This window comes from Alternaria triticimaculans (genome assembly GCF_023758025.1).
Source record: "Alternaria triticimaculans strain BMP 0046 chromosome Unknown scaffold_4, whole genome shotgun sequence".
Lineage (NCBI taxonomy): Eukaryota > Fungi > Ascomycota > Dothideomycetes > Pleosporales > Pleosporaceae > Alternaria > Alternaria triticimaculans.
In genome coordinates this window covers 1,042,181-1,069,513 of record NW_026055961.1, presented here as the reverse complement: position 1 = coordinate 1,069,513, position 27,333 = coordinate 1,042,181, and the positions used below count along the sequence as shown (strand labels likewise).

Genomic DNA, 27,333 nt, shown 5'->3' with positions numbered 1-27,333 from the left:
TGTTACGAGATTCAAACCGGATAGGCATCCACATTCGGGGACAGTGGATAACCGGTAGTCGCATACTCCGAGCTTTGGACACTCATTGGTCCTGATACGTTTAGCTTCATCGCTGAACGGTGAAGGAACACCATCCTTCTCCACCTGAGCGCTCAACCTGGGCCAATCCTCATCACGCGGACAACTGGCCCTCAGCGAATCAAACGAAGCGGACCCATGAACAACAGGTCCTGTTGGACCGCAGGTTGTGCTGCGTCAACCCGCAAGCAAAAGAAAAAGCATTTTATCTCTTCCTTCGTGCTATGCAAGCTGCAAGATACAAGACAATTTGACACATGAAGCGCCAACGGGGTATCTTGCGCCGATAGTTGCGAGAGATTTGTGATCAACATCTCTCCTGGGTATGCAAAATGAATTACTCTGGGAAGAAGTGAAGCAGAAGACGGGAACTAGTTTGGCGGCAAAGTAAAAACAGTCTACCAACGTCAAGCTACACAAGGATTCAACGGAGGACTGCTTTTTTTTTGAGGCCTCGCATGCATGAAACCTCACTCATAGCGCCTCTCTGCAGGGTAACGAGAGCGACAAGAACGGCAACAAAGCTTTGATACTATGCCTTGTTTGATTGCCTATGCAGGTCCCGAGAATTAGCGGGTTGTTTTGGCTTGGAAACCCGGCCCCCCTTCAGTTTCCCATAGCCACAACGGGGTTGCAATGATGCGCTCGGGCCGTGGACGTACATGCAAGTATGTTTGCTCTTCAGCATGGGTGTCTTCGAGGTCACAATTGAGGCTATAGATGCGTCAGTCTAACATTCCTTGCCACCACTCGAGTCGTTGATCTGAACATAAAACCTTTTGCGCAGAGCACAGGGCTGCCTTCACCTCATCCATAATTGTCTCTTCTTTGGACACAAGCCTACACGCTCATCAGCGGCACACTGGAATAGCAAACGACGAGGAGAGAGGCCTCTTCCAGGTTTTCAACCATACCCAGATACCAGCAATCAAGATGGGCAAGCCAGCGGATTTTGCGGACATACTCAATGGGGTGATGTGGTCTCAAGTCGTCCTTGGCACTGTGCTTGTTGCATTGCGAATGTACACAAGGCAGTATATCGTGAGAAATATCGGATGGGACGACGTATTGATGTTGGTCAATCTGGTAAGTTTACACCTATTCACAAACTTCGACTTGGTAGTTAGTCAAAGGCTCAATAAACTGACGTTCGAAGGCTACCTTCATCGGCTATGTTGGCTGCGTGTCTGTTGGTATCACCTATGGTGTTGGCAAACAGACGGCCGACATTGTACGACTCGACCTCAACTACTCCAAATCGATCATGTGGGAAGCCATTGGTCAAGGCATCTGCATCATGGGAATAGCTGCCTCCAAGGGTTCAGTAGCACTGTTTCTCCTGCGCATTGTTATCAAGAGATGGCACATTGCTATCCTCTGGTTTTGCATAGCGAGCACGACAGTGATTTGCATCATCACAACAACCCTTTTGTATACTCAGTGTGTACCATCGGCGTTCTTATGGGATCAGACAATCGAAGGCGGCTATTGCTGGCTGAACTTCACCGAGGTCGGTCTAACGATGGGTGCTTGGTCTGCAGCTATGGACTTCGTTCTCGCTCTCCTCCGTACGTCACCCCGCTGCGCATCACTCCAAAATAGACACTGACCGTTTTTAGCTTGGCACATCATCATGGGACTCAACATGAAACGCAAGGATAAGATCACGATCGCATCTGGTCTTTCCTTGGGCATTTTTGCCGGTGCGTGCTCTGTTGTCCGTACCATTGAACTGCGATCCATGTCCTCAATGGAGAACTATGTGTACGACACCGCGAGTATGCTTCTTTGGTCTTCCACCGAAGTATTCCTCACGATTGTTTGCGCGTGTGTCCCCGTTCTTCGGCCACTTTACGTCCGCATCAAATACGGTTCACGCGGCGACTCCTCAGGCCAGAACTCCTATCCACTCAAGGAGTACTCCAAGTCTAAGAGCAGCCGTGGTATGGATGGAAGTAGGAAGTCGGATAAAATATACATGGGCCCTGGGGAGAGTGTTTTACAGACAACAATTCGGATGGGCAGTGATACAGCAAGCGAGGAGACGATACTCAGGGAGAGTCATGGGAACAACGCTTGGAACCATGAGCCGAAGGACCCGGGCGATATCACCATCACCACCACTGTCACTTCGAGGGACGATTTTGTATGAACAAAAGCGATTTGTATAGATATAGTAGTACTTGTTACCACCGCATACTTGATAGAAGCTACTTGTAGCATCACGAACGGGCCGAACACCCTTGCAATGCTCAGTCATTGTGTTCTCATATTTGTTGTGAGATTGACAGTAGGATTATCGACAACGATACAGCTACTGACAACTTGCTTGGAAGTGTGCGTCGATGTACTACAGCGTGTAGGTTTGCGTCGATTAGACTTACCGTCCCTCACTCCTTGACAGAGAAGTACATCTTAGCAAACATGCATTTACAGCCCTTGAACATTTGAGCCCACCGAACCACTGTATGTACGTAAAGACCAAGAAGGTTAGATTGCTCTTAGTATTACTCAACACCACTGGCAAGACCCCGCTCATGAACGGTAAACGTCTTTTTCGATTGCGAACGTCGAAGGCGCACGAAATTTGCTTTTGCGCGGAACGCGCAGAGGGTCCGTGGCAGCTGACAGCCGTAGATCTCCACACCCCCATTTCGAAAAAAAGCATGACGACCGATCTACTAGCAGCTTGCAAGACCCCTGATATCTCTGAGAAGTGTCTGATTCAGGTTTTAATGGGGTTGCGATTTTGGCTCACCTGCATCCCGAGGGCGTTTCCCGGCCCCGCAGTTTTGCCCTGCGGAAGCTTGCGGGGGTCATGGCGCTGCCGCTGCCGTCGCATCACTCTTATGTGCAGATCCCACTCTCCCCTCTTTGATCTTGCTTTTCAAACGCGTTATTTCCAGACACGCAGGAAGTGCGCTGCGACGAAGTCTGAAAACGGTACGTTCCCTGCCAGCTCGTGGTGTTATCCACTCGGAAGCAGCGACATCCGTGCCTACCTTGTTAGCTCATGGCGCTTCATGGGCTTCTGGACGATGAACGCAGAAATTTGCTATATGGCGGCGCATATACGGAGCGCTCCTTTTCTTTTGCTCGCGCAAGATGCAGATCGACTTTCAGATCATCCGCAGTTCTACGCAGATGGGTAGCACTCCTTCGTTAGGACGTTCTTCCTGGGCCGGATCTAATCTCACTTGAACATTCAACGCAGCATCAGATCTCGTATGCTTTTACGTCTCGAAGTAATTGAGCGCCGCTTTCGATAATTTTTGTCAGCGGGACCAGTGACTAGAAGGTGTGGACGAAGAGGTGGATATGATGTATTTCTTGTTCGCTCGCGACTATCAATGCACGATGTAATCTTGGAGTCAAATGAGCAAGAACGTTCAGCCGAAGATCGATAGCGACAAGGAACCAATGATAACAGAAATCCCCATTACCAAGGCTGCTGACAGAAGACAACCCGATGCCGACGAGACCACAGGTCTTGTCACGAAGACTTTGTTTCCATTGCTTCATCGCAAAACCTTCATCAGTGGCGTTGCCATCATTGTGGACCTCCATGTGACGGTCATTCATTCGGCGACACCCTCGTAGTGCAGAGCATACGGTTGGGGGCCACTGCAGACGCTCTTTCCGACAGTTCGACCGAATTGCGACCAAGGTTCTGAAGAACTGAGCCCCACATCCTTCACGCTACAACCCTCTTTGTCCGTCAAGTCTCGGGAGCCGTGCGATGGGGTATGGTTGGAGAAGGGAGTGTTGTGCATTTCGATATAGTGGTCTTCGTCATGTTCATCATGTTCGTCCTGTGTTCCGGGCTCTACCGTGGTCGACACAGAGATTCGGCGTCGCTCTATCGATCCGTCAGCGTGAACTCTGGCCAACGCATATCGAATAATAGCACTGGTTAGACATCAGATCGTCCGAGGATCCTGTGGAGAGTCTTACTGCTGGCCGATCTCTGTCGTTGTAGTTCCTCGTACTCATGCAATGGAAGGTACGGGACGCATTTTCCAGGAGTGCATGCGCGAGATATGGGCGAGCTGCCTGCAGTTCCCCTTAACTCGACCCTTCGTAGATCGATGCTAGCATCTGTGGTCATCGTTGTGAGGTTGGCACTGTCAGACAGGGCGTCGTGGTCGGTGAGCTCTAGGCTGGGAGGCCAAGGCTCATCCCCAGGCATATTAAAGAGGGCACCGATGGCGCCGAGTTCGGTCACATCGAAGCTTCTATTTCTGACTGGTGACCGGTTTCTGGCTTGGTTGTCGCGACGCCATTGGTCCTCGCGGGCTTGGATGCGATCTGGATGGATGTCCGAGTCCCCGCTTCTGGAAGACATACTGGCTACATGTGGTGAGATTATGCAGGTCGAGAGATGCTTGAGTGGAAGAGCTGAAAGTGAGACGAAGGACTGGTGGCAAGAAGTTCCCGACAAAGCGAAAGGATCATCGGTGGGGATAAACAAGAGCGGAGAATAATGATATTGCCTGTTGAAGCCAGGTGTAATCCAGTGTGTTTATCGAAGCGTCAAGAAGGCTGGCTAACGACGAGTGTATATATAATCAAATCTTGTGGTAGGCTGCGCGATGTGCCGTGGTCTTCCACATCATCATCCACAGTCAGTGTCGCTCCGAGTCTTGCCTGTCAAAATGCACCAATGCAAATCGACTCCCCACGAAATCGCCAACAACAGATGCATAAAGTCGGAGATGCCGTAAAGTTATCAACTAGAGCCGAGGCTTGAGAGTAGAGTTATCTTCCGTACCGTCTTCAAATGCTCAAGCTTACCGCATGTGACGAGCGTCTGTCTGACAACAACACGCTAGTACCTGTATGTTCCCGATTGTAAGGCTTCAACGGCGGCGCCGAATCAAGACGACAACGCCCTCGGAGCTTTGGTAACATGTGTCATACTCGCTTCAGACGTCACTATGGTGGCTTCGGCTGTCTCCAATCTACCGGGCCAGCGGTCGATCCGCGCCAAGACTCATGTGGATGGCAGTAATCATCCATGGGGTTATCTGCTTGTACAGAAGCCGCGGCCGGCAATGCATGGGCGCGTAAGATGCCATCACGAAAGCTTTGACTTCCTCGGTTTTTTAGAGCGTAATCGACGCACTATGGCCAGCACTTTCCAATAGTGCGTGGACGGCAGTGAGGTGATGCTCGAGGTATTCACCTCTTGAAAACTACCCACTAGTGGATCTTCGCATGATACTGCAAGTCTCGCATATCTCCACTGCCCTGTTTTGTTGAAGTGCACATGCAAATGGCACGATGGTGGTGCAGTTCATACGTCCCGCCGTTCCAAGCCCATCGCAGCGGGTGGTGGCTGCATATGCAAAGATACATGGGTAACACCGAGAGCGATTGGATATTTTTAAATCAGCTGTGCGCATGAGTGAAAACATCCGTAGATCGAAAGCAGCGAAGCAAAGATCACAGATGACATGAGAACATTCGCGTGTTCCTCGTTTGTTACCGCAGGCCCATACTGGCGGAGAGACTAGGAGTACATGGCGGTGTAGTCAACATACTCTAAGATGATTTGGTATGATTAAACGGCTGCTCAACATACTTCAAACTACTGCGCTATGGTTGTGATCGCAGAGAGCCATCGCTGCTAGCGCAAAAACACTCAAACGTTCCCCTGAAGTGAACGACGAGTCGCGGGCGTCACTGCAAGTCAGACTAAACAGCGGTAAGCTCCAGGTGCTGTGACGTTATTCTTCACCGGAAGCGGGCCTTGTGCGCCAGAAAGAGGGGTCAGTGATGCCGGACAGCGCGGTAAAAATTCCATTTCGTACGGTTCAGGGAATGGTATCCCTACCCTTCATTGACGTTGCGGTGTGTTTTGAAGTTGTGAGATCGATCGTTTCTCGGACCTGAGGCACAATATGGACAATGGTCTTCCAGGATATTAGACATGCCGTGTGACGCGGACGCATGCGGCGTCAACGAACCTCGTGCCAGGGAACCCGCACCTATCGCGGATGTTGACCCACATCCCACCTCGTCACCCCAGAGAAATCTAATCTTACCCTGATTGCCGGATCAGATGCTGTATTTTTGCTAGACGATAAGACAACGCGCTTCTTGGGTCTCGGCCATCGCAGAGTTGTAGACCTCGATGACGCATTCCATCTCTTCACACCAGGAACTGAACGTACTGCGACCCTCTTATAACGAAAACCTCCCGAGATCTGTATGTGATGTAGTATTGAGGCCTCGCTCACACCGAGCGCTACTCACAGGGGGTCTAGCCTGGCGAGACGACTATCTGCAGCCACCACGAGGCGGGGTCGGCCTGTCCGACGCTGCCAGCCTTACCCGCACGTCATCACACATCATCTATACAGAATTTGTCTGGGATACCAGAAGAGTACGATGCAAGATGCAAGTATGTCAAGCGTTAGGAAGCAGATCATATCGGCGACGGCGATTCCGAAGCTTCAAACCATCGCGCACAATTATACCTAGGTAGCTTTCTCCAAGCGGTGTGCCGCACGGTGCGCGAGAATAGAGATCACAATGGAGCCATGGAGGGTAAGCGACAAGCAGGGCAACCTGGGCCAGGGATCGGGATTTGATCTAGATAGCTGGTGTCTGGAGTATTTCGAGTCGAGATGGTTTCCCATCGTAAAGGCCCACGGGTTGTTTCCAAGTGGCGTGACGTCATCCTCGCTGCCGCGAGCATCTCAACGACTACCTCACACCTTCCCGTGCAAGTGCACGCCACAGCGCGTCTTATATCCTACGAACTGTCCGTCTCTACTCTTGCCGCGACCTTCTCTTTCTTCAATCCAGTGACAGTTTCCACATGATCCGTTCCCAGCACTGCGGCCTTGATGAACAGACCTGCGACAAAACTCAAGAAAGCGAGTACCGTATACGTGATCCACATATTGCGCATCGCGGCGGCAAAGGCCTGTTTCGCAGCAAGTTCCCATGCCGCATTCTCGAACGTGGCAGGAAGCATGACATTCGCCATGGCGCTGTCGCCATCAAGTTGACTCAGTAGATTCTGCGGTAGCCCAGCGTCTCGAAGAAAAGAAGCCTGACCGTTCATCGAGTTCTGGAAGATGGTACCGCCGATGATGGTGGATATTGCGACGCCGATATTACGAACGAAAGATAGTGTCGCAGTAGCAGTAGCAACATCACGCTGTTCGACCTGGCTCTGAATAGCAATCATTGGTGCCTCGAACAGTATCCCGGATCCTAGACCGCCGAGGATGACGAAACCTACTGCCTTTCCAGTCGATGTGTATGCGTCGAAGGAGATGAAGAGGCCGAAACCAATGGTGAGGAGCAGTGTGCCCACCCAAATGATCTCACGGAAGTGGCCAGTCTTGTGCATGATGAGGCCGCAGATAACTCCGCCAATCGCACCTGTGACGATAAAGGGGAGGAGGAGCAGTCCAGACTGTAACGGAGAAGCTTCAAGGACGGCTTGAAAATACAGCGGCATATAGTACTCGCCTGCAATGAAGACGAAGCCGTGGAAGAAGACGACGAGGAAAGCGGCGACATTTGTTCCCCGGCGGAACACCGTCATGGGAATCAAAGGGTACTTGGCCACTTTTGCCTCGCTGTAAATGAACGCAAAGATCATCACTCCGCCTACTACAAGTAGAGCGATAACTTTCGCGGAGTCCCAGGGGAAGAGCACGCCGCCGAAATCGAGACCCAAAAGGATCATGAGCGTGAAGCCAAGGAAGGTGAACATGCCGAACCAGTCCACAGCCCTAATGCCATCAATGAAAGAGGTATGTTCATGCTTGATGTCCAAAAACAGGACTATGAGTACGGCGGCAAATCCACTGATGGGCAAGTTGATGTAAACTGGGTGTTGAAAGGATCAAGTCAGCGCATGTTCGTAGAGAAAGGCGCGAAAGAGACGCGAGAAAAGAAGCCACTTACAGCACCATCTCCAAGTGACCAGACTAGCAAAGACACCGCCCAAGACCGGACCGATGCCACCTGCCAGCGCCCAGATGCCCTCGGTGAAGCCCTGCACACAAGAATTAGCCAGACCATTCCCACGATACCACCTGCCAAGCAACTCACCATCAACAAACTCCGCTGCCTCAAGCTAAACAGATCACTAATGCAAACATGCACCAACAGAATCAACCCGCCACCCGCCGTACCCTGGAACGCACGCCCGATAATCAATTCCTGCATCGTCTTCGCCGTCGCACAAACCGCCGAGCTAGCAAAGAAAACGGCAAGTGCAGCCAGCATGATGGGCTTGCGGCCCCAGATGTCAGACAACTTGGCCCAGATGGGGCCTGAAGCGGCGTTGGCAAGCAGGTACGCGCCGCCGATCCAGGTGTAGCCCGTGGCGCTGTTGAGGTCGCGGGATATAGTGGGAAGAGCTGTAGAGACGATTGTTGCGTCGAGGGCTGAGACGAAGAGGGAGAGCTGGGTGGTGGTTAGTGTGTTGCATGTGAGGGTTTTGTAGGGAGATTGGGCATTTCGTTCATCGAAGATGCCATGGAGAAGGTAAGTAGGTCTAAACTTACAAAAAGCGCAGTGATAATAGCCACCATTCTCAACCTACTCCTCTTTCCGCTTTGAGCATCTTCCTCGACGTTCATTTCTTCCGCTGCTTCCAATTGCCCTTTCTGTACCATGTCTACCTCGTTTTTCCCCGTCTCGGTCGACTCGGGCAGCCGCCTTATATCCATTTCCATCTCTTGCTGCATGGTGAACATAAGTCGAACCCCAAATACGCGTGATTGCGCTCAAAGTAGAAATCACTATGTCGGGCTAATAATCAAGTGCGAACATAACGATTCCAAGGAAGTAAGCGCCGAATGTACAATTGGAAAAGGATCCACTCCAATAGCCAGAGCATTCAACAGCTACCTGGACTTGACTTGAAAGGAAGGTTACTCAACGAACAAAGAGACCTAGATGTCTATAAGCTGTAAGCGCAAAGAAGAAGCCCATTTTTTTCACCGCGTCACCGCCAACGCCTCCCGCCAATCGGAGTATATATGTGGGGCGAACTAATCACCTCACTTTCCTATACTGGCTAGACCAGATGCGCCCTACCATGCATGCTCCATGCCGACATGCATACCTGGTTTAGCCGCTTGCGCGTGGAATCCGGGGGAAACGAGAGGCCTGGGTGAGATGTTGAGTGGTTTTGAGATGGAGGTAGACTAGTGTTGCTTATTCTGCGTGTTATGGAGTCATACCGCGTGAGTATATGCATATGCATGACTGGGACATATTGGAGTGTCGCCTGGGATACGGCGGTGTGCAAAGAGCCAAGAGATGGGGTATGCGTAAGTGGTATGCAGATATGTTGCTTTTTGACAAGGGCCAAGAGGCAAGTACGTGATTCTAGTTGCTCTACGAGAATAACGATATTATCTATCAGACTGAAAGCCTCCATACGTCTCGCCCTCATCTGCCTAGTAGGGAATTCCATTAGTGATAAGTTGGAACCTATCATACGTTCCGGTCGAGTAACTCCCCCTACTCTTCTCAATCAAGCCCCTCATGTAATCAGCCGCCTCCCTCTCGCTCTTATCCAACACAAAGCGATCGCGGAAGTTCTTCATACTCTCGGGTTTGAAGCACGGTAGTCCGCTATCCAACATGACCTGTACGACGTGGCAAAGATGCCCGCAATGCTGTCTGCTAGCGAGGAAAGCCTTGACAGTGAGTTCCTCGAACCAGCGGTACGCCTGCGATTGGTACGGGTTTGCTGCATTCTTGCCAGACATGACGGCAATCATCTCGGCTGTGAGTTTGAAGGGCGCGCGTTCGAACTTGATGCCGCCGGGTGCGATGTCGAAGCAGAAACCAAAGTCGATGTGGATGATGTGACCGGCGTCGTCGATCATGATGTTGCCGTTGTGTCGGTCCTTGAACTGCAGAAGGAAACTGATCACGGAGTAGGCGGCCATGGATTTCACAAAGTTGGAGCGCGCTTCTTGGTAGCGGATCGAGTCTTCGTTGCCGTAGCGTGACACGAAGTAGTCGTCAAGTCTGTTGACGGCTTCACGACCGAGCATGTCTCGTGATATGGAGTTGGGGAGTACATCAATGACTCCGCAACCCGGTGCGGTTGCTGTGACACGGTAGGGGAAGACCCAGACGTCAAGACCGACGGTATTGAAAATTCCGCGGAAAGCAGCAATCATCTGTAGTGCAAGCACATCTTGACGGCAGTCGTCTCCGACTTTGAAGATCGCAGAGAGCCATGTTTCGTAACTGTTGTCCCGCTGACGCGCAATGTCGCGGTTGTCGTCTTCCTGATCTTCCAGGTCTTGATCATCGGGTCTCGTCTTTCTGATACGGAATGTAGCCATGAAAGGTGTTTTTGCGTGACTCTGTAGCGGCTTGCCGGACTTGCGATCAATACCAATGACTTGACCATCGGGGTTAGAGGGCAGGTAAACACCGACTTCCACTTGAATTTTGCGAAGTTCTTCTTCGATCTTCTGCTTCTTGACCTCTTTGGGTTCATGTAGGACGGAGCGGAGGGTACCCGAGATGCCTGTGACCTCGTTGAAGAAAGCAAACTCGCGCTCGTAGAAGGCATGGTCTTCCTTGGAGAAACTAGACTCCAAGCTACCCATCACCTTGTCAAGCGTGGGCTTGACGGGATCAGGTACCTCGGATGCTTCATCCTTGTACGCGTTTGCCTTCATGTTCCAGATGATTTGGTGAGCAAATAGCTGCGAGAACTTGGCTGTCTCGATAATGTACCGCTCGACGTAGCCCAGGACGTCGTATCGAAGGGTTTGTACAATCTGATATACGTAGAAGAACATGACGTCAACCGAGTGGCTCTCCAATGCTCTCATCGCATACTGGATAATGAAAGGATGGTTCCCATAAGCCGGAAGGAAGTACGTGACGGCCGTGATAGGGTTGACAGGCTTCCAGTAAAGCATGTACTTAAGCTGGAATGACACATCGCTCGGTAAGAGATTGCCTAGAAGGATCTCTAGAGCATCAGGCTCATCCAAAACCTTGTGCGGGAAGTTGAGTACCTGCCATCGAACCTCGTTGTTGAGGCGCTGCGACTGGAAGCGCTTGAGGAGGTGTACAGCAATAGCAGGGTTCTCCGTCCAAGCGGTCTTTAGATGAGCAGACACGGCAGTCTAGTTACGTTAGCTCCTATCGATTCATGTATACAGACGACTTACATCAGGAAGTGTATTGTTGTGGCGCCCAGAAGTAAAGTGGTGCTTCTTGCCGTAATCGAGTGGGAACAACCACACCATGAGACGGGTCTGCTCATTCGAGAGCAGCAAGGAGAGGAGATCTTGCTTTGCCTTCAGTTTCGTGCCGATCTCAGTAACAGTTGTGACTTTTCCGATAAGGTCAAGCTGCGCCTGCACGTCTGCAAGGACATGTGTTTCAGCCTTGATCTGTAGGCGGTTGCCTCCAAAGGACCATTGCGGGGCTTTCGCAAACCACGCCAGAGCAGCAGTCAGTATGCGATCCGTCAGGCGCCATTTAATGGTCGCCGACAATGTGGTACAGTGACGTGCAATGCGCAATCCAAGCAGAACGATATGGAAGTACGACTCGCGAGCAAGGGGCTGCGAGCAACCACCACTCATGGCATCGAGCGTGATGTGCATTAGCCGAACGTAAACACGCCCAACGTCCGCTCTGCTCAACCTCGAGGCACTGAAGTGGCTAGATAAGAACTGCAGTAGGCGGAAGTGCGGAGCGATCAGGTTGTAGATCTGCTGCTGGCGTTTTGAGAGTGCTTCTTTGTCTGTTGCAGCGAATTCTTGCTTTCCGTAGAAGGGATCTTCGTGTCTCAGTGCAGGGCTGAAGATACCACGACGCTTGCGCACCGTATTCTCCCAATTTTCTGCAATGGCGACGAGGATGCGGGATTCCATACGAGGGTTCTCTTTGGCAACGCTCGTCCACAGTGATATACCCAGCTTGATGGACTGCTTCGAGAACACGGCGAAGGGAATTCCGACTAGATGCTGAACGATAGGCGACTGGTCCGTCTTCACCCTGCATAGAAGCGCAGCCGCTCTCCGCAATATATCGCGAAGCTCAGCAATTGTAACATGCTTGTGATTAAGGGTGCGGTTCTCCAAGTCCACTAGAAGATTCGTCGCTTCGTGTAAGCTTCGTGAGAGGTATGTCGACTTCCGTCCAGAAGCCGGTGCACCCTGGAGCCATTCCTCTTCTTGATCAGCAACGCCCTCGAGAAACTTGTATTCCTGTCTCGTGGTATATTGAGTGATGAAGTCCGACGCAGTGTTGATGTTAATGCCTTGGCGTTCAATAGCACCAAGGCGCTGATCAGTTGACGGAATGACGGACCCCATCTCCAACGCAAAAGATCGTCCGAGCGATATATGACCAAAAGTCATTTCATCATCGAACTCGGACAGATACGACTGAAGAAGCCCTTTGACATCGAGTGGAGCAATGTCGAGCGCTCCCTTCACCCAAGCGATTGCACGCTTGTGTAACGCCTCGAGAGTCGCTCGTCGGAAAGCGTAGTCATCAGACAGCTCAACCACTATGTTGGACCGCTTTGATGTAAAGGTCGACTTCCAGGTATAATCATCAGTCTCGCCTTCAAGGCAACTGTACCACATCATCGAAAGGAGCTCTAAGAGGGCAAATAGCGCACTCTTTTGACATAGCGTGGATGGCACTTCGCGGATAATGATATCTGCACAGGTAGCTGCCGCTTGCTGAACGCGGGCAATACGATGACAGCACGCGGAAAATATCGTCGCTAGCTGGCGCGCAAGGTACGGGGTCGAGAACGTGTGGGATTGACCCGACAGCGTCTTCGCCAGATAGGTCCGAACGGCCGTTGTTGCAATGGCAGCCATGCAATTACCCACTGCGCCAGTTCGCAGCTTTGGATCAAGAAAGTACGCAAGCGCCTTGGTGCAATCCCCGGCACTTGCGCGTAAATCTTCAACCAGATATGCCGTGCTCAGGAAGACTGCTTCCTGATAACTCAAGGACTTGGTGTCGGGCTCACATGACGGAAGCAGTTTCCCAAGCCTCTTCTTCTGCTCGACAGTATGTTCAGGCGACTTACCGCGACGCAACACCGTGTTGAGTTCGATGTCACTTTCCGAAAGGAAGGGCCGCTCCTCTGCGATGAGGGGCTTGCTGAACCGTGCAAGAGTGCGCAACTCTTCCCTGTGTTGTTTGCCAAGGTCGGACAGCAGATCGAAGCCGTGAACAACGATATTGAACCAAGCATCACGCTGGAGCCCAATGATGGAATCATCCAGCTCGGAGAACTCCGCTCGTTCCGCATTCCGTTCAAGCAAAAGCGCGAGAGGCTTTAGTATCTGCGCAATCTCTTGAGCCGCGAGCTCAGTATCTCTCAGATGGCGATGCGAAGTCTCCTGGGCATCTCCCTTGCTGACAATGGTGTCTAGCAGATGTGTAAGATAAATTTCGAAGGTAGGCTCATCGGCAGAAATTTCCCTAGAGAGGTTGAGACGCGCAGCCATGACAGCTTCGAGTGTAGCCACATCGTCTGAAACCAGTGCATCATGCGAGAGTTTAGTGTAGACCTTGAGCAGACTTCTAAATTCTCCAGGCGGACTGTGCACACCCAGGAAAGCTGAATCGGTGATGATCTTCGCATCTACAACTTTTCCAGAACGGCCGACCTTCTGGACAAGCATCGAAAGTGCCAGCGCCGTTATCTTTGGATCTTTGCAATTTCTTGCGACGGACACGATGGTCTCCACGACAGTAGTATGTACATGGTGCGGCTCATCCACATCACTTGGTGTGAGTGAGATGGTGCTGCCGTTCTGGTTTTGATAAACACCACCTGTACGTGCAGGCTTGCCGTTGCCGTTCAAGGTGGGAGATGAAGAAGGGTTGCGGTCAGGTTTAGGAGCGACGCTGATGACATTGCCCAAGCTGTACAGTGTCGTGATTATGGCATCCTGGGGAAGAAAAGTTAGAACAGCTGCGAGCGACTCAGCTGCGACGGAAGTTGTTCGATGGTCGAAGTTGGCTTGAACAATGACTCGAGGGAGCGAACGACCGAGGCTAGACGCCAGCTGCGGCGAGACTTTGGCGAGGATGGCCATGGACTTGAGGACTGTGGAAGCCAATTCATGGTCCGCGCTCTGTACCGGATCGTTGAGCACATTGTCGAGCCAGGTAGTCAAGACCTCTGCGTCTGTGACATCCGTGTCGTCGTCGTAAATGGTGCAACAAAGATACGTGACAAGTACCTTCGCCTTGACAGAGGAGGCTTGTTGCTGCTGCCAAGCAGATCCAACCCGTTGTAGATAATCCATATCATTCTCCAGACGTTCCATTTCTTCTCCTGCAATCTTAGCCAGCCCCTCAGCCAGCGAGTTCTCAGCCGAGTCCCTAAGAATCTGGTGGTTCTTCCTGTGGAGCGTGGTCTGTAGGTGATCAAGAATAGACGTTTGCGAAGTGAGGTGCGCACTGGTCCCAACCAGCAGCGAGGCAGATGCCAGCACGACCTTCAGAAAAGAGTCGTGCAGAATCATCGCGCCAAGTGGTCGTCCAGTAGCAGCATAATGCTTCGTGTACCGCCTCCACTCCCTCAACCCGTGCTGGTGGGAGCGCGCATTACGCACAATCGACAGCACAGTTTCGAATGCGATGAGGAAGTTCTCCGTCAATGCTGCTCGTACGTCTTGGATGAGTTGGAGTCTCTCGTATGCATTCCAGAAGTGGGTGTGCTCAGCAGCAGCACTCAGGAAGCCCAGCAGCGAGAGATTGTGTGTCATGACGCGCGCCAGCTCGCCATCGGCAGCGTAGTCGTCGGCCCCATCGTCGACGAATTGTTCCCCCGAGAGCTCCTCTGCTGCTGCGACCCAACCGGAGAGGTAAGCACCGAGTGCCGTGGCAGCTTGCGTCCGTAGCTGATCATGCCGGAGGCCGAGCGAGAGGACGGCACACGTGAGGTTGTAGGTAAGAACTTCGTACGGCGCGGGCTCGAAGGCGCGTAGGCTGGGCGAGGGCGCAAGCGTCTGCGCGTGTGACGCGATGAGGTATGGGGAGAGGCGTGTCAGCAGCTTCTCAGCGACGTCAATCGACTCGATGTAGGGTGCGGATTTGCACAGGGCGAGAACAGCCTCCAGCTCTTGCAGTTTCATGGAGCTTGCCGCCGGGCATCTTTTGAACAACCTCGCAAAGTCGGAATGGGTGGTATCTACCGACGGCGACTGCGCGGATAGACGGGCAAGCTTCTCGAGCGCATTGCTCCGGATGGTGCGTCTATAGGCATACGATGTCAGCTAACTGTTCTCTCCACTAGTATAAAGCACTTACGCCATCATAAAGACGCTTCTTGCTATCTCCGCCGCGCTTTGGTGTAGCGCGGTATAGCAACGCGTGGTGATGAGTTGTCCCTGGCCGAGTGACGAAACTACCGCGGACCTCCGAGCTGCCTCCTTCGTGCTGATTGGTCGTAGCTTCCACCACCAATACTTCCTCATCAACCCAAAGCTATCCAGTCGAACAGCTCACACATGAAGACTACTTATACGTTGAGGCAGAAAAATGATTCAATTCGATCCCGGGATATGGGTAAAAAGACTCTTCTACACTCCGGTCACATGCTCCAAGAAACCTCCATCAATAAACGCCTTGCCAGATCGCATAACAGACGTGGAAACCCCAAAGGGCTTTCCATGTGCACAAGCACCAAAGTCAACGCCGACACTGAAATGCACCTCAATCGTCTGCTGGTTCAACGCGGACCAGCACCTCCTCGAGGAAACCCTCCAAGAAGCCTGCGACCTCTCCACCCATGCCCACCTCTCCTTTCTCGTCCCAGTGATCCAATTCTTCAAATTTCCCCTTTATGTCATTAACTAGGCGAGTGACCTTCTCATGGCATTCTTGCCTTTGCCGTCTGCGCTCAATGAAGCCCTGCGCATCATCCAGCGACCGAGCCGATTCTTGCTTGTTCCTGACGCTAAGATGATAGGCACGACGAGACAGTGCAGCCTCAAGGGCTGGTATCACCACACCGCTGAGTGCTGTGATCTCGACGGGCGCCGCTGGAGAACCTTGCGTTTGAGCGAGGCTAGGATGATTTGACGTCGGCTTGGGTCTACCGAAGGAGCCGCGGGACATGGGCGAAGGCTTGGTGACGTGTGGTGGAGGGGGAGGGGGTGATTGGGCGACTTGTTGCTGTCTTGGCTGTGACTGCCAATTTGACGACATCGGACTGCCAAATGGGTCGTTCGGCGATGACGATGAGTCAGGTCGGGATGCAGAACTTGGGCTGAAAGATGTGAACGACTGTTGTGTTGGCGGAAGTGGCTTCTGCCCCGCCAGAGATGGTAGTCCTTGCTGACCAACGAGCGGTGGTAGAGGCTTCTGAACTTGCGCCGGGGTCGGTGCTTGTTGTTGCACTCGAATAGGACTTTGCAACGGCTTCGGTGCCTGGCTTTGCGAAGTGCTTTGACCAGGGCTTGCAGACTGTCCACGAAATGGCGGTATCTCGGGTATAGTCATCTGCGGTAGAACCGAAGCGCGGCTTGGAGTTGGAACACGCTGTTGTGGTGTGAGTTCCACACTCCTCATTTCTGCAGCAATCTCCCGTTGTACGAAGTCGTCATAAGTGTGCTGTAGTGGTGTTTGTCGCCTGGGTTGTTGCGGGGCCTGTGGCTTTGTTGGTGTGACTAGCCCTCTGTTGGGTGGAGGCTGGAAAAGGCCAGGCACAGGGGACTTTCGTGGAAGCTCTAGGGCTGGTTGGGGGAATGAAGGAGCTGATCTTTTCTCTGGTGATGCTGGCAGCGGTATCCGAGCAGCGGTCCTCACAGAGCCAGGTGAGCCTTGTGTTTGCAATGGTGCTAAGCGTTTAGTCGGCGAAGGTGGTTGTCGGAGGGTGTCGTCGTTCTCATCGCCGTAGCCACCACTGTTCTGTGTAACAGGCTTGCGTTGTGGCGAAGGGTTCCTCGCATTGGCACCCGCATCGTTCATTGGGGCGAGCGCCGGTCCCCGGCCACCTCCTGTTGGCCGCACAGTTCCAAAATCCCAAAGGTCTTCATTGACAGGCTCCTTCCTCTTCACGGGAGTGGCTTCATCTTCTGACTCGGCTGCTTCTTTCGGATATCTGACCTTCCAGTCCTGATATCTCGAGATGAGCTCTTGCAGACGGGCGGGCTTACCAGCCTTTCGGATGAAGTTTGTCTGCAGAAGCTGCTTTGCACTCGGACGCTCCTTGGGGTCTTTTCTCAGGCAGAGTTCGACAAACTCTTTGAAAGCGGGTGAGAAGTTGCCCTGCAGTGTTGGTGGTGGATTTTTTGGAATGAGGAAGAGGACCTTCATCGGGTGGATGTCGGCATATGGAGGCTCGCCGTTTGCCAGTTCCAGCGCGGTAATACCCAGAGACCAGATATCAGCCTTGCCGTCGTAGCCAGATTGCTTAATCACCTCGGGGGCCATCCAAAAGGGCGTTCCAACAAATGTGTTCTTCTTCGTCATGGTCGCCGATAGTTGTCCAGAGACGCCAAAATCAGCGAGCTTGACTTGGCCATTTGCGCTGACCAAGATGTTCGCCGCTATTGTTACATTAGTCTTCTCTCGCATACAGCCGGCCCAGCAGGCGTACCTTTGATGTCCCTATGCAGCTTGTGGTCGTCGTGGAGATATGTCAAACCCATCAACAGTTCCTTCAGTATGACTGCAATCTCAGCCTCTGCTATCTGGCCTGGCTTCATCAAATCTGCGCAACTGCCGCCTGAGCAGAACTCCATGACAATCCACAGGTCGGAGCCGGCCAGAAAGGAGCCGTAGTACTTTGTGACGTACGGCGAGTTCATGCCGGAGAGGATCATGATCTCACCCATAATGTCGTCAACCTCGTCTTCGGCATTCTCGACGTCGATGACCTTGATAGCGACTGTATGACCTGTCCGCCGGTCAAGGCCCTTGTAGACCTTGCCAAAGCTACCGCCGCCGATGCATTCCTGCTTGGTGTAGAGGGTGTTCGGGTCGACCGACTCGTTCGCGCCTAGTTCGGCCATGTGCGCGACCTTGCACTGGGGGTGTCGAGGGTTATGTGCTGAAATGGATCGATTGTAGAGCAAGAATGCGATTAAGACGAGCGGATTGAGGATATGCGCATGCGCGGTGCCCGGGGTAAAGCGAAGGACTCGGTTCGACAGCGACGGGGGCGGTCGGTGAGCGGATCGAGCAGACTGGTGGCCGGATCTGGTGAAGAAAGGCGTCAGTCAGTGTCAAGGCAAGAGACGCAGACCGTGGCAGTCGACCACCAAACAAGGCGATGTCGTCTGCACCTACCAAAGAGCGGTTGCTTCGTAAACACCCAATTGCGAGGGCAACGGCGAATGGCGGGGGCCACAGCGGAGCGAGAACAGGTGGGCAGCTGCTCGAATCGGGAGGCAGGTGTAGTCGCGCCAGAAACCCCAGACACGGCGAGATTGGGTTGTTGTATGGGCCGCCCGAGCGAGAGTTGGCCTGTTTACTGTCCCGCTCGCGCTCTGTTGTCATAGAGGGACATGCATGCCCGGCGCGTCAACGTGCAGGGATGCGTCGCGTTCGACTAATGAGCTCCAGACCAAAAGCAAAAGATCCGTATAATGACGACCATCGACATCGCATCAAATGCGCGCAAGCATTCCTCAGCTATGGTATCCTACCATCTTTACCAATGAGTCGCGTCACACAAACTTCTCGAGGGCTTCTAATGTGGTTGCGCGGGGTCGTCTGCTACTATGCGTCTCATCGCCTGTCGGACAGACTAACATGATTGGGGTACCATCAACAGCCTCAAGTTTCGCCATCTTCCCGTTCCAAACCTAGTCTTGCGCACAACGGAAACTCACTTGCACTGCAGGCCCAATCAACATGTTGAAGTAAATACATGTGACGTCATTGTAAATATAATCCTAGTAAATGGTATACGTTCAACTGCTCAGCGGCCACACTACAATGGAAGAAAGCGTGTCCTTTCCATCTCCGCACTCACAAACTGGGTATCCATATATCTCGGCCGTTAGGAAGCCATAAATCGTATCAGCCATGGTTCCCAAGTCGTAAAGAATAACAAACGCCGCAAACAGACCCCAACGCGAATGCAAATGTTCCAACAAACCCCCTATTAACTTAGAAACGTCTGCGTATCCTCTCTGCAAGTGCTACATCCTCCTCGCTCTCTTCTTCTACAGGTGCTGGTGTTCTCCGTTCGCGTGCACGGTGTGCTTTTCTTCTCCGGTTGTTGCTGACGTTGCTGGCCGAGTCATCCGGTCCGACCTCGCTTCTCAGATCATCGATTCCTTCATCAGGGTCGCGCATGTTGGCTGGCGTATCAGACCTGACTTCAATGCCACCCATGCCAGCACCTCTACGCTGCTGCGCCACCATAGACAAACCTGCAGCTCGCTCTCGCAGACGACGGCGCACAGTCTCGGCTTGGTTGTGGAGCTGTTCAAATGCGTCCTCCATAGCCTCCATACCAAGATAGATCTCGCGCTCGATTTCGGCAAGCACGGCAATCTCGGTCTCTTCATCGATCTGCACAGGGGCTCCGCCGGGCGGACGGACAGACCCAGGGCGGGCAGATCCCGGTCGAGAGTACGGACTTGGGCTGAAGCTGCCGTACCGGTTCGGTGGTACTGGTGATGCAAATCGTTGCGGTCCATCGCCGGGTCGGACCTGTCCTGCTCTTGAGCCTGATCGGGGAGGTGTTGTGTTCATATCAGGTAGGTCATCGACGCCTGACCAAAGGAAGCCATCGAAGCGCCCAGAGACGAGAATCTCCCATTCGTGTTTGGTCACAGCTGCCAAGGTAGCAAGCATGTTGTGCATGTCTGGATGGCGGATGAGATACATGACTACCAGCTGGTCGCGCGGTGGAGTGTAGAGACGATATAGACGCTGTAGCGCCAAACCAGCTTTTGCCAAGTACGGCGGCGTCCCACTGTCCGGCTTTTGTGTGCGAGGATTTGGGAGCTTGTCCAATCCCCATAAGAGTGCATAGAAGAGTGGTCGTTGTGGCTGTTCCAATCGGGTAAGCATGATAAAAGTCAACGTTTCGTCGTCAGCGTCTTCGGGGACACCGTCTTGTTGGTCCGATAGCCAAGACTGCACAGCAACTTTGGTCTTCTTCGACTGCTTCTCGTAGTGCTCGCGGTATTGTTCAGGTACATCAACGTCAATACGCTGGCACGGTGCTTCAAGATCAGACGATATGCCCAGTCCAGGCTCGGCGCCTTGCTCATAGGGTGGCCAAGTCGGCAATTCGCAACGTCCAGACACTAGCTCTAAGATTTCTCCCCAGTTGACACCTGCAGAATCTTCCACAACTGACTGCTCGAAGCACATCATGCACTGGCAATGCTCGGAAGATATGTTGCGAGCAAAGACGTTCTCGAGACGATCGAGAAGACGCCGCGCAACCGAGCGATAACCGGTGGCTACCGCCAAAGATCCGCTTGTGTCCATGACGGTGTTGTAGCTGTTGAGTACATTCTGCAGAGGCTTGAAGAAAGATCGGACATCGTGCGCTTGTGCTCCAGATAGCCTTGGTGTAGTGTACTGAGAATAGGCAGAGGCTGGAACTCCATCAATAGCCGCTAGTAGACTTCGCGGGATAGCTTTGGCCAGACCGCCATTCTGCAGCAGGTAGTCGACGCGAGGAGCTTCCATCATGGCTGGAGGAGGAGGCGGGGGTGGTGGGGTCATTGGGGACTGGGCATAGCTGGGATCTACGGATTGTGTGCGCGACATGGGGTCTGTCATAACTTCGATCATGGGCGGCCCATCCTTGACAGAAGATACAACAGAGGGAAGAACGGAGTGCTGGGTAGGTGTACGTGGTGATGAATCGACCACAGAAGAAGGCGAGACATCGGAACGCGGGGGTGATTGGCTGCGGCGGTAAGAGTTGCGATCTTGTACGACTGAAGTGGCGTCTGAGTCGAGTGTATATTCCGAGGGCGCTCTCGTCTTCATCTTGACAGGTGTTGACGTCCTGCTTGGTGTCGACGTTCTGCCCGGGGTCGATGTCCTGCCTGGGGGCCGAGCGCTGGATGGACTCACGGTCCTCGTTCTCGTCTCCAATTGTGGAGACTTGGCACGGATGGTGCTAGGCTGCGATCCAGTGGTAGAAGTGAGGTCTGTGCCGTCGAATGTATCCTCGTCTCTGACACTTGAGCGCGACGCGATCCGCGGGCCTGCCGTCGAAGTCATGCGCGTGCCGCTGTCTACGCTTTGGCGACCCTCCTCCATCTCTCGCGCGATCATGTCAGGGTCCTTCCTTCGCATGCTGTTGACACTGGCCGTCTTCCTAAGATCTGCGCCTGTGGTCTCAGTGAGCGGGGGACTCGGTGGTGCCCGTGGTGGAGGCGGGGGTGGTGCTCGGTTTGGTGGATGCGGTGCGACTGGCCGCTCGCCGTCCCTGCCTGGCGAGGCCTCGCCATCTGTGGCCTCTGGCGTCGAGGTCGACTTCCTCTTCTCTACACCGTCGCGGGAATAGATGCTCTCTTTGGCGTATGTTTTGGAGTGCGACGGGTAGGGTAAGCTGATGCGCGATGTGTTGTCGGAGCCCAACGAGCCGCGGCGTCCCATCTCGGGCACGACGGCCATCTTGTGCGACTTGGACGTTTGCGACGACGACAAGGTCGAGGTGGACGTCGAGTTGCGCACGCGTTCCGTCGACGGGCGCCTGGGCAGCGGCGGGTTCTCAGCGTCGTCTTCCTTGGAGGCCGACGAGCGGGTTTTGCGGGAGCGGGTGCTCTTATGGCGCTCGCGGTCCCTATCCTTGTCCTTGGAGCGGTGGGTGCTGCGCTCGCGGTCCGGGTCCTTCTTGCTGCGGCGGCGGTGCGAGTTGGACAACGTCTCCATGGTGAAGAGGCGGCGTGGAGCTCGTTGGTGTGACTGTGGGCCGGGACGCTGGACGGGCTTCTGCGGGTGCGATCACCAGCGCGGCTATGGGCAGCTTCAATTGGGCGTCGGGTGCGGGCACTTTGCGCGGGTGCGCCTATCAGGACAGCAGCTCGCCATCCATCTACACAAATCAGGGCAGGGTGCGGTGAGGGGTTTACGGTCTTGGGTGCGTTGTAGGGGGAGTTTTGGGTTGTAGTACTCTGACGTGTAGCAGCCAAGTGGGCCGGGCTCGGGACTGGGCGCAGTGTTGACTGCGGGCTATCCTTAGCACCTGTCTAGCCCGAAGGGTCTTCCTTACCCACCTGGGCACCCTCACCCATGGATCACCATGCTGCAACACCATGGCAACGACTGCCTGTGGAAACTGGTTCATGCACGGCATCGCTGTGGCATGCGATGCAGCAACCACAGCAACCGCCTTATTCTTCGACTTTGTCCATTGTGCTACCCGCACTGCCAGGAACATGCTGGGCGCGTGGCTTCACACGCTTTGCTGGCGTGGCAGGTCACGTCACATCTCCAAGATCTGCAAGTCATGACCGTCACGGGGAACCTTCTAGCAAAGAAACATTGACATGGTGGTGACTAGTCTAATATACAGGTGTGAAGGGTAGTAACCGCAGAACAGGGTAGGAAAATGCCAAACATCGCGAGTAATCTTAGCATGGGGTATCATTGTAACATGCTCGTCGTGATCCTTGACGTATGTTGATCCATGTAGAAGCCCGAAATCTCTCTGTTGCTCAATCTTGGGTTTTGTACTCCATAGAACGCCTCCGTTATCCAAGCACAAAAAGCAGTGCAAGCCTCACCACAGCGACAACATGCAGCAGCAGCGTCACCATTCACGCTATTGAGCCTGTTGCTGGGCTTGCGTGTTGTTGACGTGCTGCTGAGCCAACTGGGCCCGGAGCGTGGTGATCTCGTTCTGCAGCGTGGCGATCTTGTCGTTGTGTTCCTTTTCCATTCTTGCCATGCGAGACTCTATATCGCGAACGTACTGCCACACATCGACCTGGCTGCCCATGACTTCGCGCATGCTGCCGCCACTTCCACCGTGGCTTGACATGCTGCCCGGCTGCGAGCTGCTACCAGGAGCAGCCATGGTCTGATGTTGCAGCATACTAGGGCCATTGCTTTTGCCGCCTTGAGAGCCCTGCTTAGGGGGCATAGGACTGAGCCCAGGGAGAGATGGCAGGTGAGGCCCGCTGCTTGTGCTGGGTGGAGCTAAACCAACAGGAGGTGTCCCCCGCCCGCGAGTGTAGTTTGACTGCTGATGCAAGTGATGCGACAAACTGGGGGATCGCGAGCCCGGGAGACCATTTTCTGGCGCCCCCAGGCGATGCTGTTCCTGCTGGCCTGGCGACAACGGCCTGGGACTCTCCGTCATGCCACCTTGGGCGAAGACATTGGACTGCGTATTTGCGTTCTGAATCGACGAGATGCTAGTGGGAGCTGCTTTGGGCGAGACGTTAGTCGGCTGCGCAGAGGACCCTGGGTAATAAGGGCGCAAGTTGTTCTGGCTGCTCGAGCTTCGATTCGCAGCAATAGGCGGATATGTGCTGGAATGGTGAGAATACGAACCTTGGGTAGAGTTCCCAGTGTTTTGTCGCTTGCGTGCCGGCTCACTGACTCGCCGACTACCGTCGTCGTCTTCGTCGCCCTCACCATCAGGCTCGCCAGTGTAGATGACACCGTCCATGCCCTCGTCGCCTTTGTCTCCGAGATCGTCATCCATGCCGAAGCTAGAGCGTCGGCCCGCACAGCCACCCTGACCCTTATTGTGTCGCGCAAGCGCATCGCCACGTGCGAACCTGCGGCCACATTTGTAGCACGTGTGCGGACGCTCGCCAGTGTGGAGTTTCGTATGACGTTTCAGATCATGCAAACGACGGAAACGCGCCTGGCACGTGGGACACTCATAAGGCTTTTCTTGACTGTGGGTTAGTAGGTGGCTTTTGAGGTTATGGTGGCGGGTGAAATCGGTAGAGCAGTATGGGCACTTGTGGCGCTTGGTGGAGGGCGATTTGGGCGTATTCTGGCCGTATCCAGGCAGGCTCATTTGGCGAGCCGGGGCACGTGGATCGGGCTCCGGGGGCAAAGGCCCAGGAAACGTAAAGGCGCGGTTGCCTGGGTTGTCTCCGGGATTCGGTGCGATGAGCTGGTGGTGATGTTGGTGGTGGTGCTGCTGTGGTTGCTGCTGGTGCGCGCCTTCCCGGCCTGGATTGCCGGTGGCAGCGCCTTCCGCAGCAGAAGCACCCGGCGCGTTCGGCGCGTCACCATCGCCAAAACTCGAGAGGCTGACGGGGCTCGTTTGCATGCTGTCGCCCGTGACGTTGATCTGGTCGGGAATGATGAGCGGCTTCGTCGTCTTGTCAGCCTTGTTGCTTATCGGCGCCGACTGCTGCGGAGCGTCTGAAGGGTGGCTCATGGACTGGACAGTGCCGTTCAGACTTTGCAGCGCGGCGACAGCGGGATTAGGGCTCGTCTGCCTCGCGGACTGTTCGCGGAAGCGGCGCTCATCAGCGATGGCGGCAGCTCCAGTGAGCGGCTGAGGCGAGAGTCGAGGCGACAAGCCGCCGGGAGACTTTGTGAGATGGGTGCCAAAGGTCGCTCCGCCGTTGGCATTGCGCGCGGTAGAACCTGGGGTATTAGGCCCATTGTGGGTGGTGAATGGGCCGGTAGGCGTCGGCGTGATTGCTCGCGTCGAGGCAGCCATGGTGTGGAGCGGCGAGACGGTTCAATGAGCGTATCTTTGAGATGGGTCAGCATGGCTTCTTTCTTTCCAATGACAGCATGCGCGTCACCCGGCTCGACTGTGCAGATGGAGTGGGTGCGCATGCATGGGTCGGCTAACCTTTGGGTGGATGCAGCCTCTGGTGAGGGCGCAGATGGCCGTCGTCTACCAACACTCCAGATAGACTTGGGCCGTGGAAAGCGCCAGCTTCGCAATTGACAGACGTTAGATTGCTCGCATGTGCCCTCGGTCGCAAATTGCGGCTCGGGCCAACCAAGGCGATCTGCTGGCTATTTTCCGAGCAGACGAGTACCACGGGACGCGCAAGCACGGCGGCTGCGCGAGGAAGGCAGGTGAAGAGGCGCTGCGCGAGGAAGCCGATAAATGAGGCGTGGCCGTGGAGGAGGGGTCTTCAGTCGGCACGATGTGCGACGTGCAGGCGGACGTGGGAGCAGAATCGCGATCCTGGACGTGGTGCAACTAAGCGGTCGCAGGGTCGTAGGGTGCAGGTCGTCTGGTAGTCAAGGTGCCGATGACGAGGGCCCGTTGGGGACTCTTGTGGCTGATGATGGTTCCAGTCTGGGCTAAGTAAGCAGGCTGGCGTGCGGGCGGGCGTGCGCTCAAAGACGGCGACGCTGGCAGACAGTCACGGGACTTGGATGCGGCGGCGCTTCAGTCTCGAGCGGCTGCCGTGCAATGGAGCGCGCGATGGGTGCAGACACTTGAGGAGACGAGAAGACAGTCCGGCGATGGGACTTGGGACTTCGGCAGCAGACAAGAGGCAGCCTCAGCGCAGCGCGGCGGCTTCAACGGAACAACGCAAGCCTTTTGGGGCTGTGTATCGCCGCGGCCAACCACGCTGCGCTGCAACGACCCACCGCCAAACATCCAAGACGTGCCTCTCCAAACAACTGCGTCGCAACACGAGACACGTCGACGCCACACGCCCCGCGAGACGAGGCTCGCCCTCCCTCCAGGAAGATTCTGCCATGGCGACTCCGCGGCGGCGCGCCCACCTGAGCTGAGCCTGCCAATGCTCCCAGCCTGTGTCGGGCTAGACGCGACGAGCAGCATTGAGCCGGTGTGGTGGCGCAGCCCATCCTGCTCGTGCCTGCCTCTCTGCTCTACCGCTCGCTGCTTCCCCAAGCCTACCCGTTCTTGCCGACGCACCAAACCAGCCGAGTGTTGCTCCAACGAGACACCTCGCCGCCAGCGCCCGCCGATCCATGCCCTACAGGCTGAAGTCGTCTGCCAGCCTAGACTGCTGCGCTCGACTTTGTTGCCGTCCTACCAACGGCGCCCCTCTGTTCAGCCACCGTGACATGCGTCATTTCTCACCAGACCTTGTTTGCCATGTGCGCCGCGCCTTATTTGCTCGGTACGACCACCATGGGTCCACGCATCGAAGACCGCGTCTTGATCGATCGTCAGGTACGTCCGGCTTGGGTACCCGCCCGCAGCGCAAAACAGGTTATCGCATCCAACTTCACCGTTGACGCCCATGGTCGTTGCCAGTCCTTGATGCGATTTGGCCTCGATGCAGACAAGCCGGGATAGCCCACACCTGTCAAAAAGCAACACTTGTCACTACGCCACACCCGCCACACGATGATCTCGCCACACTTTACATTGCGAGCAACACCCGTCGACGAGATTCGCCGGATCGCCCTCACTATCTACCTTCCTCTTTTGTATGATCGACTTTGATTCCGCCACATGTATAGCACATGGAAAAGCTAGGATATCGCCATCGCTGGTCCATCATTGGGCCAGACCACTTCACTTCACAGCATTACATGCTGATCGTGAACGTCAATCTCAGAATGAGAACTCGAAGTCGTGCCAGGCATATACTGCTGCCTCACAACACATGGAGCCTAGATTTCTACCAAAGACGGTGATTGCCTGCATATGGTCTACGAAGAATGCCATTATAGGTGAATTTGGACTACTACTGAAACACAACATCGTAGATCATTTACTAAAGAGCATGGGGAAGCAGTCTCGGCGAAGAAGAAAGAGTTTGACTGACGGTTCTAGCAGCTGTCAGGATGAACAGCAAGGGATTTCCATGGAAACGATGTCGAGTGATCGAATGATTCTTCGTATCATGCAGGACACCTACCAGTGGTACTGCTGAGACCCAGCGCTCCTCCCGAGTCTTTACGGTCGGCGAAGAAGGTGGCTCTCGCTCTTGGTAGAGTGTATCTGATGAGCTGTGTAGGTTGGAGATGTCAAAGCCGTCAGCAGTCTGGTAACGGGGAATCATCTGACCTTTGGCTCGACACTGTATGTGATACGTTCCCCGAAAATGGGCTTGGCTTAAGTCTTGACTTAGATCTGATTGTTACGCTGACCCATTGGCGGCTAAGCCAGAAAATTGGGAAAGGGCTTAGCGCAAATACCGGAAGGTTGTGCAGCCGAGAATGAACTAACTCATATTGACCTCAGACGGGCCGTACCAAAGGGATCGATCTTGGTGTTGCACCACGCTTTACCAATCGTGGCCCACGAGCGGATCCTCACTAAGGACGATCACCCTTGGTATTCTCGTTCCAGCTTACGCGAACATGTTCAAGCTGTGGGGGAAGGCTGCTCAGCCTCGCCCCTCAAACGTCTCA

At 54.2% G+C, this 27,333-nt stretch overlaps 6 protein-coding genes across 6 annotated transcripts; 1 reads left to right on the top strand and 5 right to left on the bottom strand.

The window, feature by feature from the left end:
- Positions 1-1,011: 1,011 nt before the first annotated feature.
- J4E78_003925 (uncharacterized protein) lies at positions 1,012-2,230 on the top strand (the record flags this gene model as incomplete). Its single annotated transcript, XM_049364558.1, has 3 exons — positions 1,012-1,164; positions 1,235-1,646; positions 1,698-2,230. 3 exons carry the CDS (start codon positions 1,012-1,014, stop codon positions 2,228-2,230), a joined length of 1,098 nt encoding a protein of 365 aa, XP_049223636.1.
- Positions 2,231-6,838: 4,608 nt separating this feature from the next.
- Positions 6,839-8,795, bottom strand: J4E78_003924 (uncharacterized protein; the record flags this gene model as incomplete). The annotated part of the gene is made up of 4 exons (XM_049364557.1): positions 6,839-7,929; positions 8,008-8,098; positions 8,155-8,511; positions 8,613-8,795. 4 exons carry the CDS (start codon positions 8,793-8,795, stop codon positions 6,839-6,841), a joined length of 1,722 nt encoding a protein of 573 aa, XP_049223635.1.
- Positions 8,796-9,512: 717 nt separating this feature from the next.
- J4E78_003923 (uncharacterized protein) lies at positions 9,513-15,389 on the bottom strand (the record flags this gene model as incomplete). The annotated part of the gene is made up of 3 exons (XM_049364556.1): positions 9,513-11,213; positions 11,259-15,330; positions 15,385-15,389. The coding sequence occupies 3 exons, from the start codon at positions 15,387-15,389 to the stop codon at positions 9,513-9,515; spliced, it is 5,778 nt and encodes a 1,925-aa protein (XP_049223634.1).
- Positions 15,390-15,789: 400 nt separating this feature from the next.
- On the bottom strand, positions 15,790-18,092 carry J4E78_003922 (uncharacterized protein; the record flags this gene model as incomplete). The annotated part of the gene is made up of 2 exons (XM_049364555.1): positions 15,790-17,627; positions 17,678-18,092. The coding sequence occupies 2 exons, from the start codon at positions 18,090-18,092 to the stop codon at positions 15,790-15,792; spliced, it is 2,253 nt and encodes a 750-aa protein (XP_049223633.1).
- Positions 18,093-19,194: 1,102 nt separating this feature from the next.
- J4E78_003921 (uncharacterized protein) lies at positions 19,195-21,933 on the bottom strand (the record flags this gene model as incomplete). The annotated part of the gene is made up of 1 exon (XM_049364554.1): positions 19,195-21,933. One exon carries the CDS (start codon positions 21,931-21,933, stop codon positions 19,195-19,197), a length of 2,739 nt encoding a protein of 912 aa, XP_049223632.1.
- An 892-nt stretch (positions 21,934-22,825) lies between these two features.
- J4E78_003920 (uncharacterized protein) lies at positions 22,826-24,694 on the bottom strand (the record flags this gene model as incomplete). The annotated part of the gene is made up of 1 exon (XM_049364553.1): positions 22,826-24,694. The coding sequence occupies one exon, from the start codon at positions 24,692-24,694 to the stop codon at positions 22,826-22,828; it is 1,869 nt and encodes a 622-aa protein (XP_049223631.1).
- Between the last annotated feature and the right edge of the window lie 2,639 nt (positions 24,695-27,333).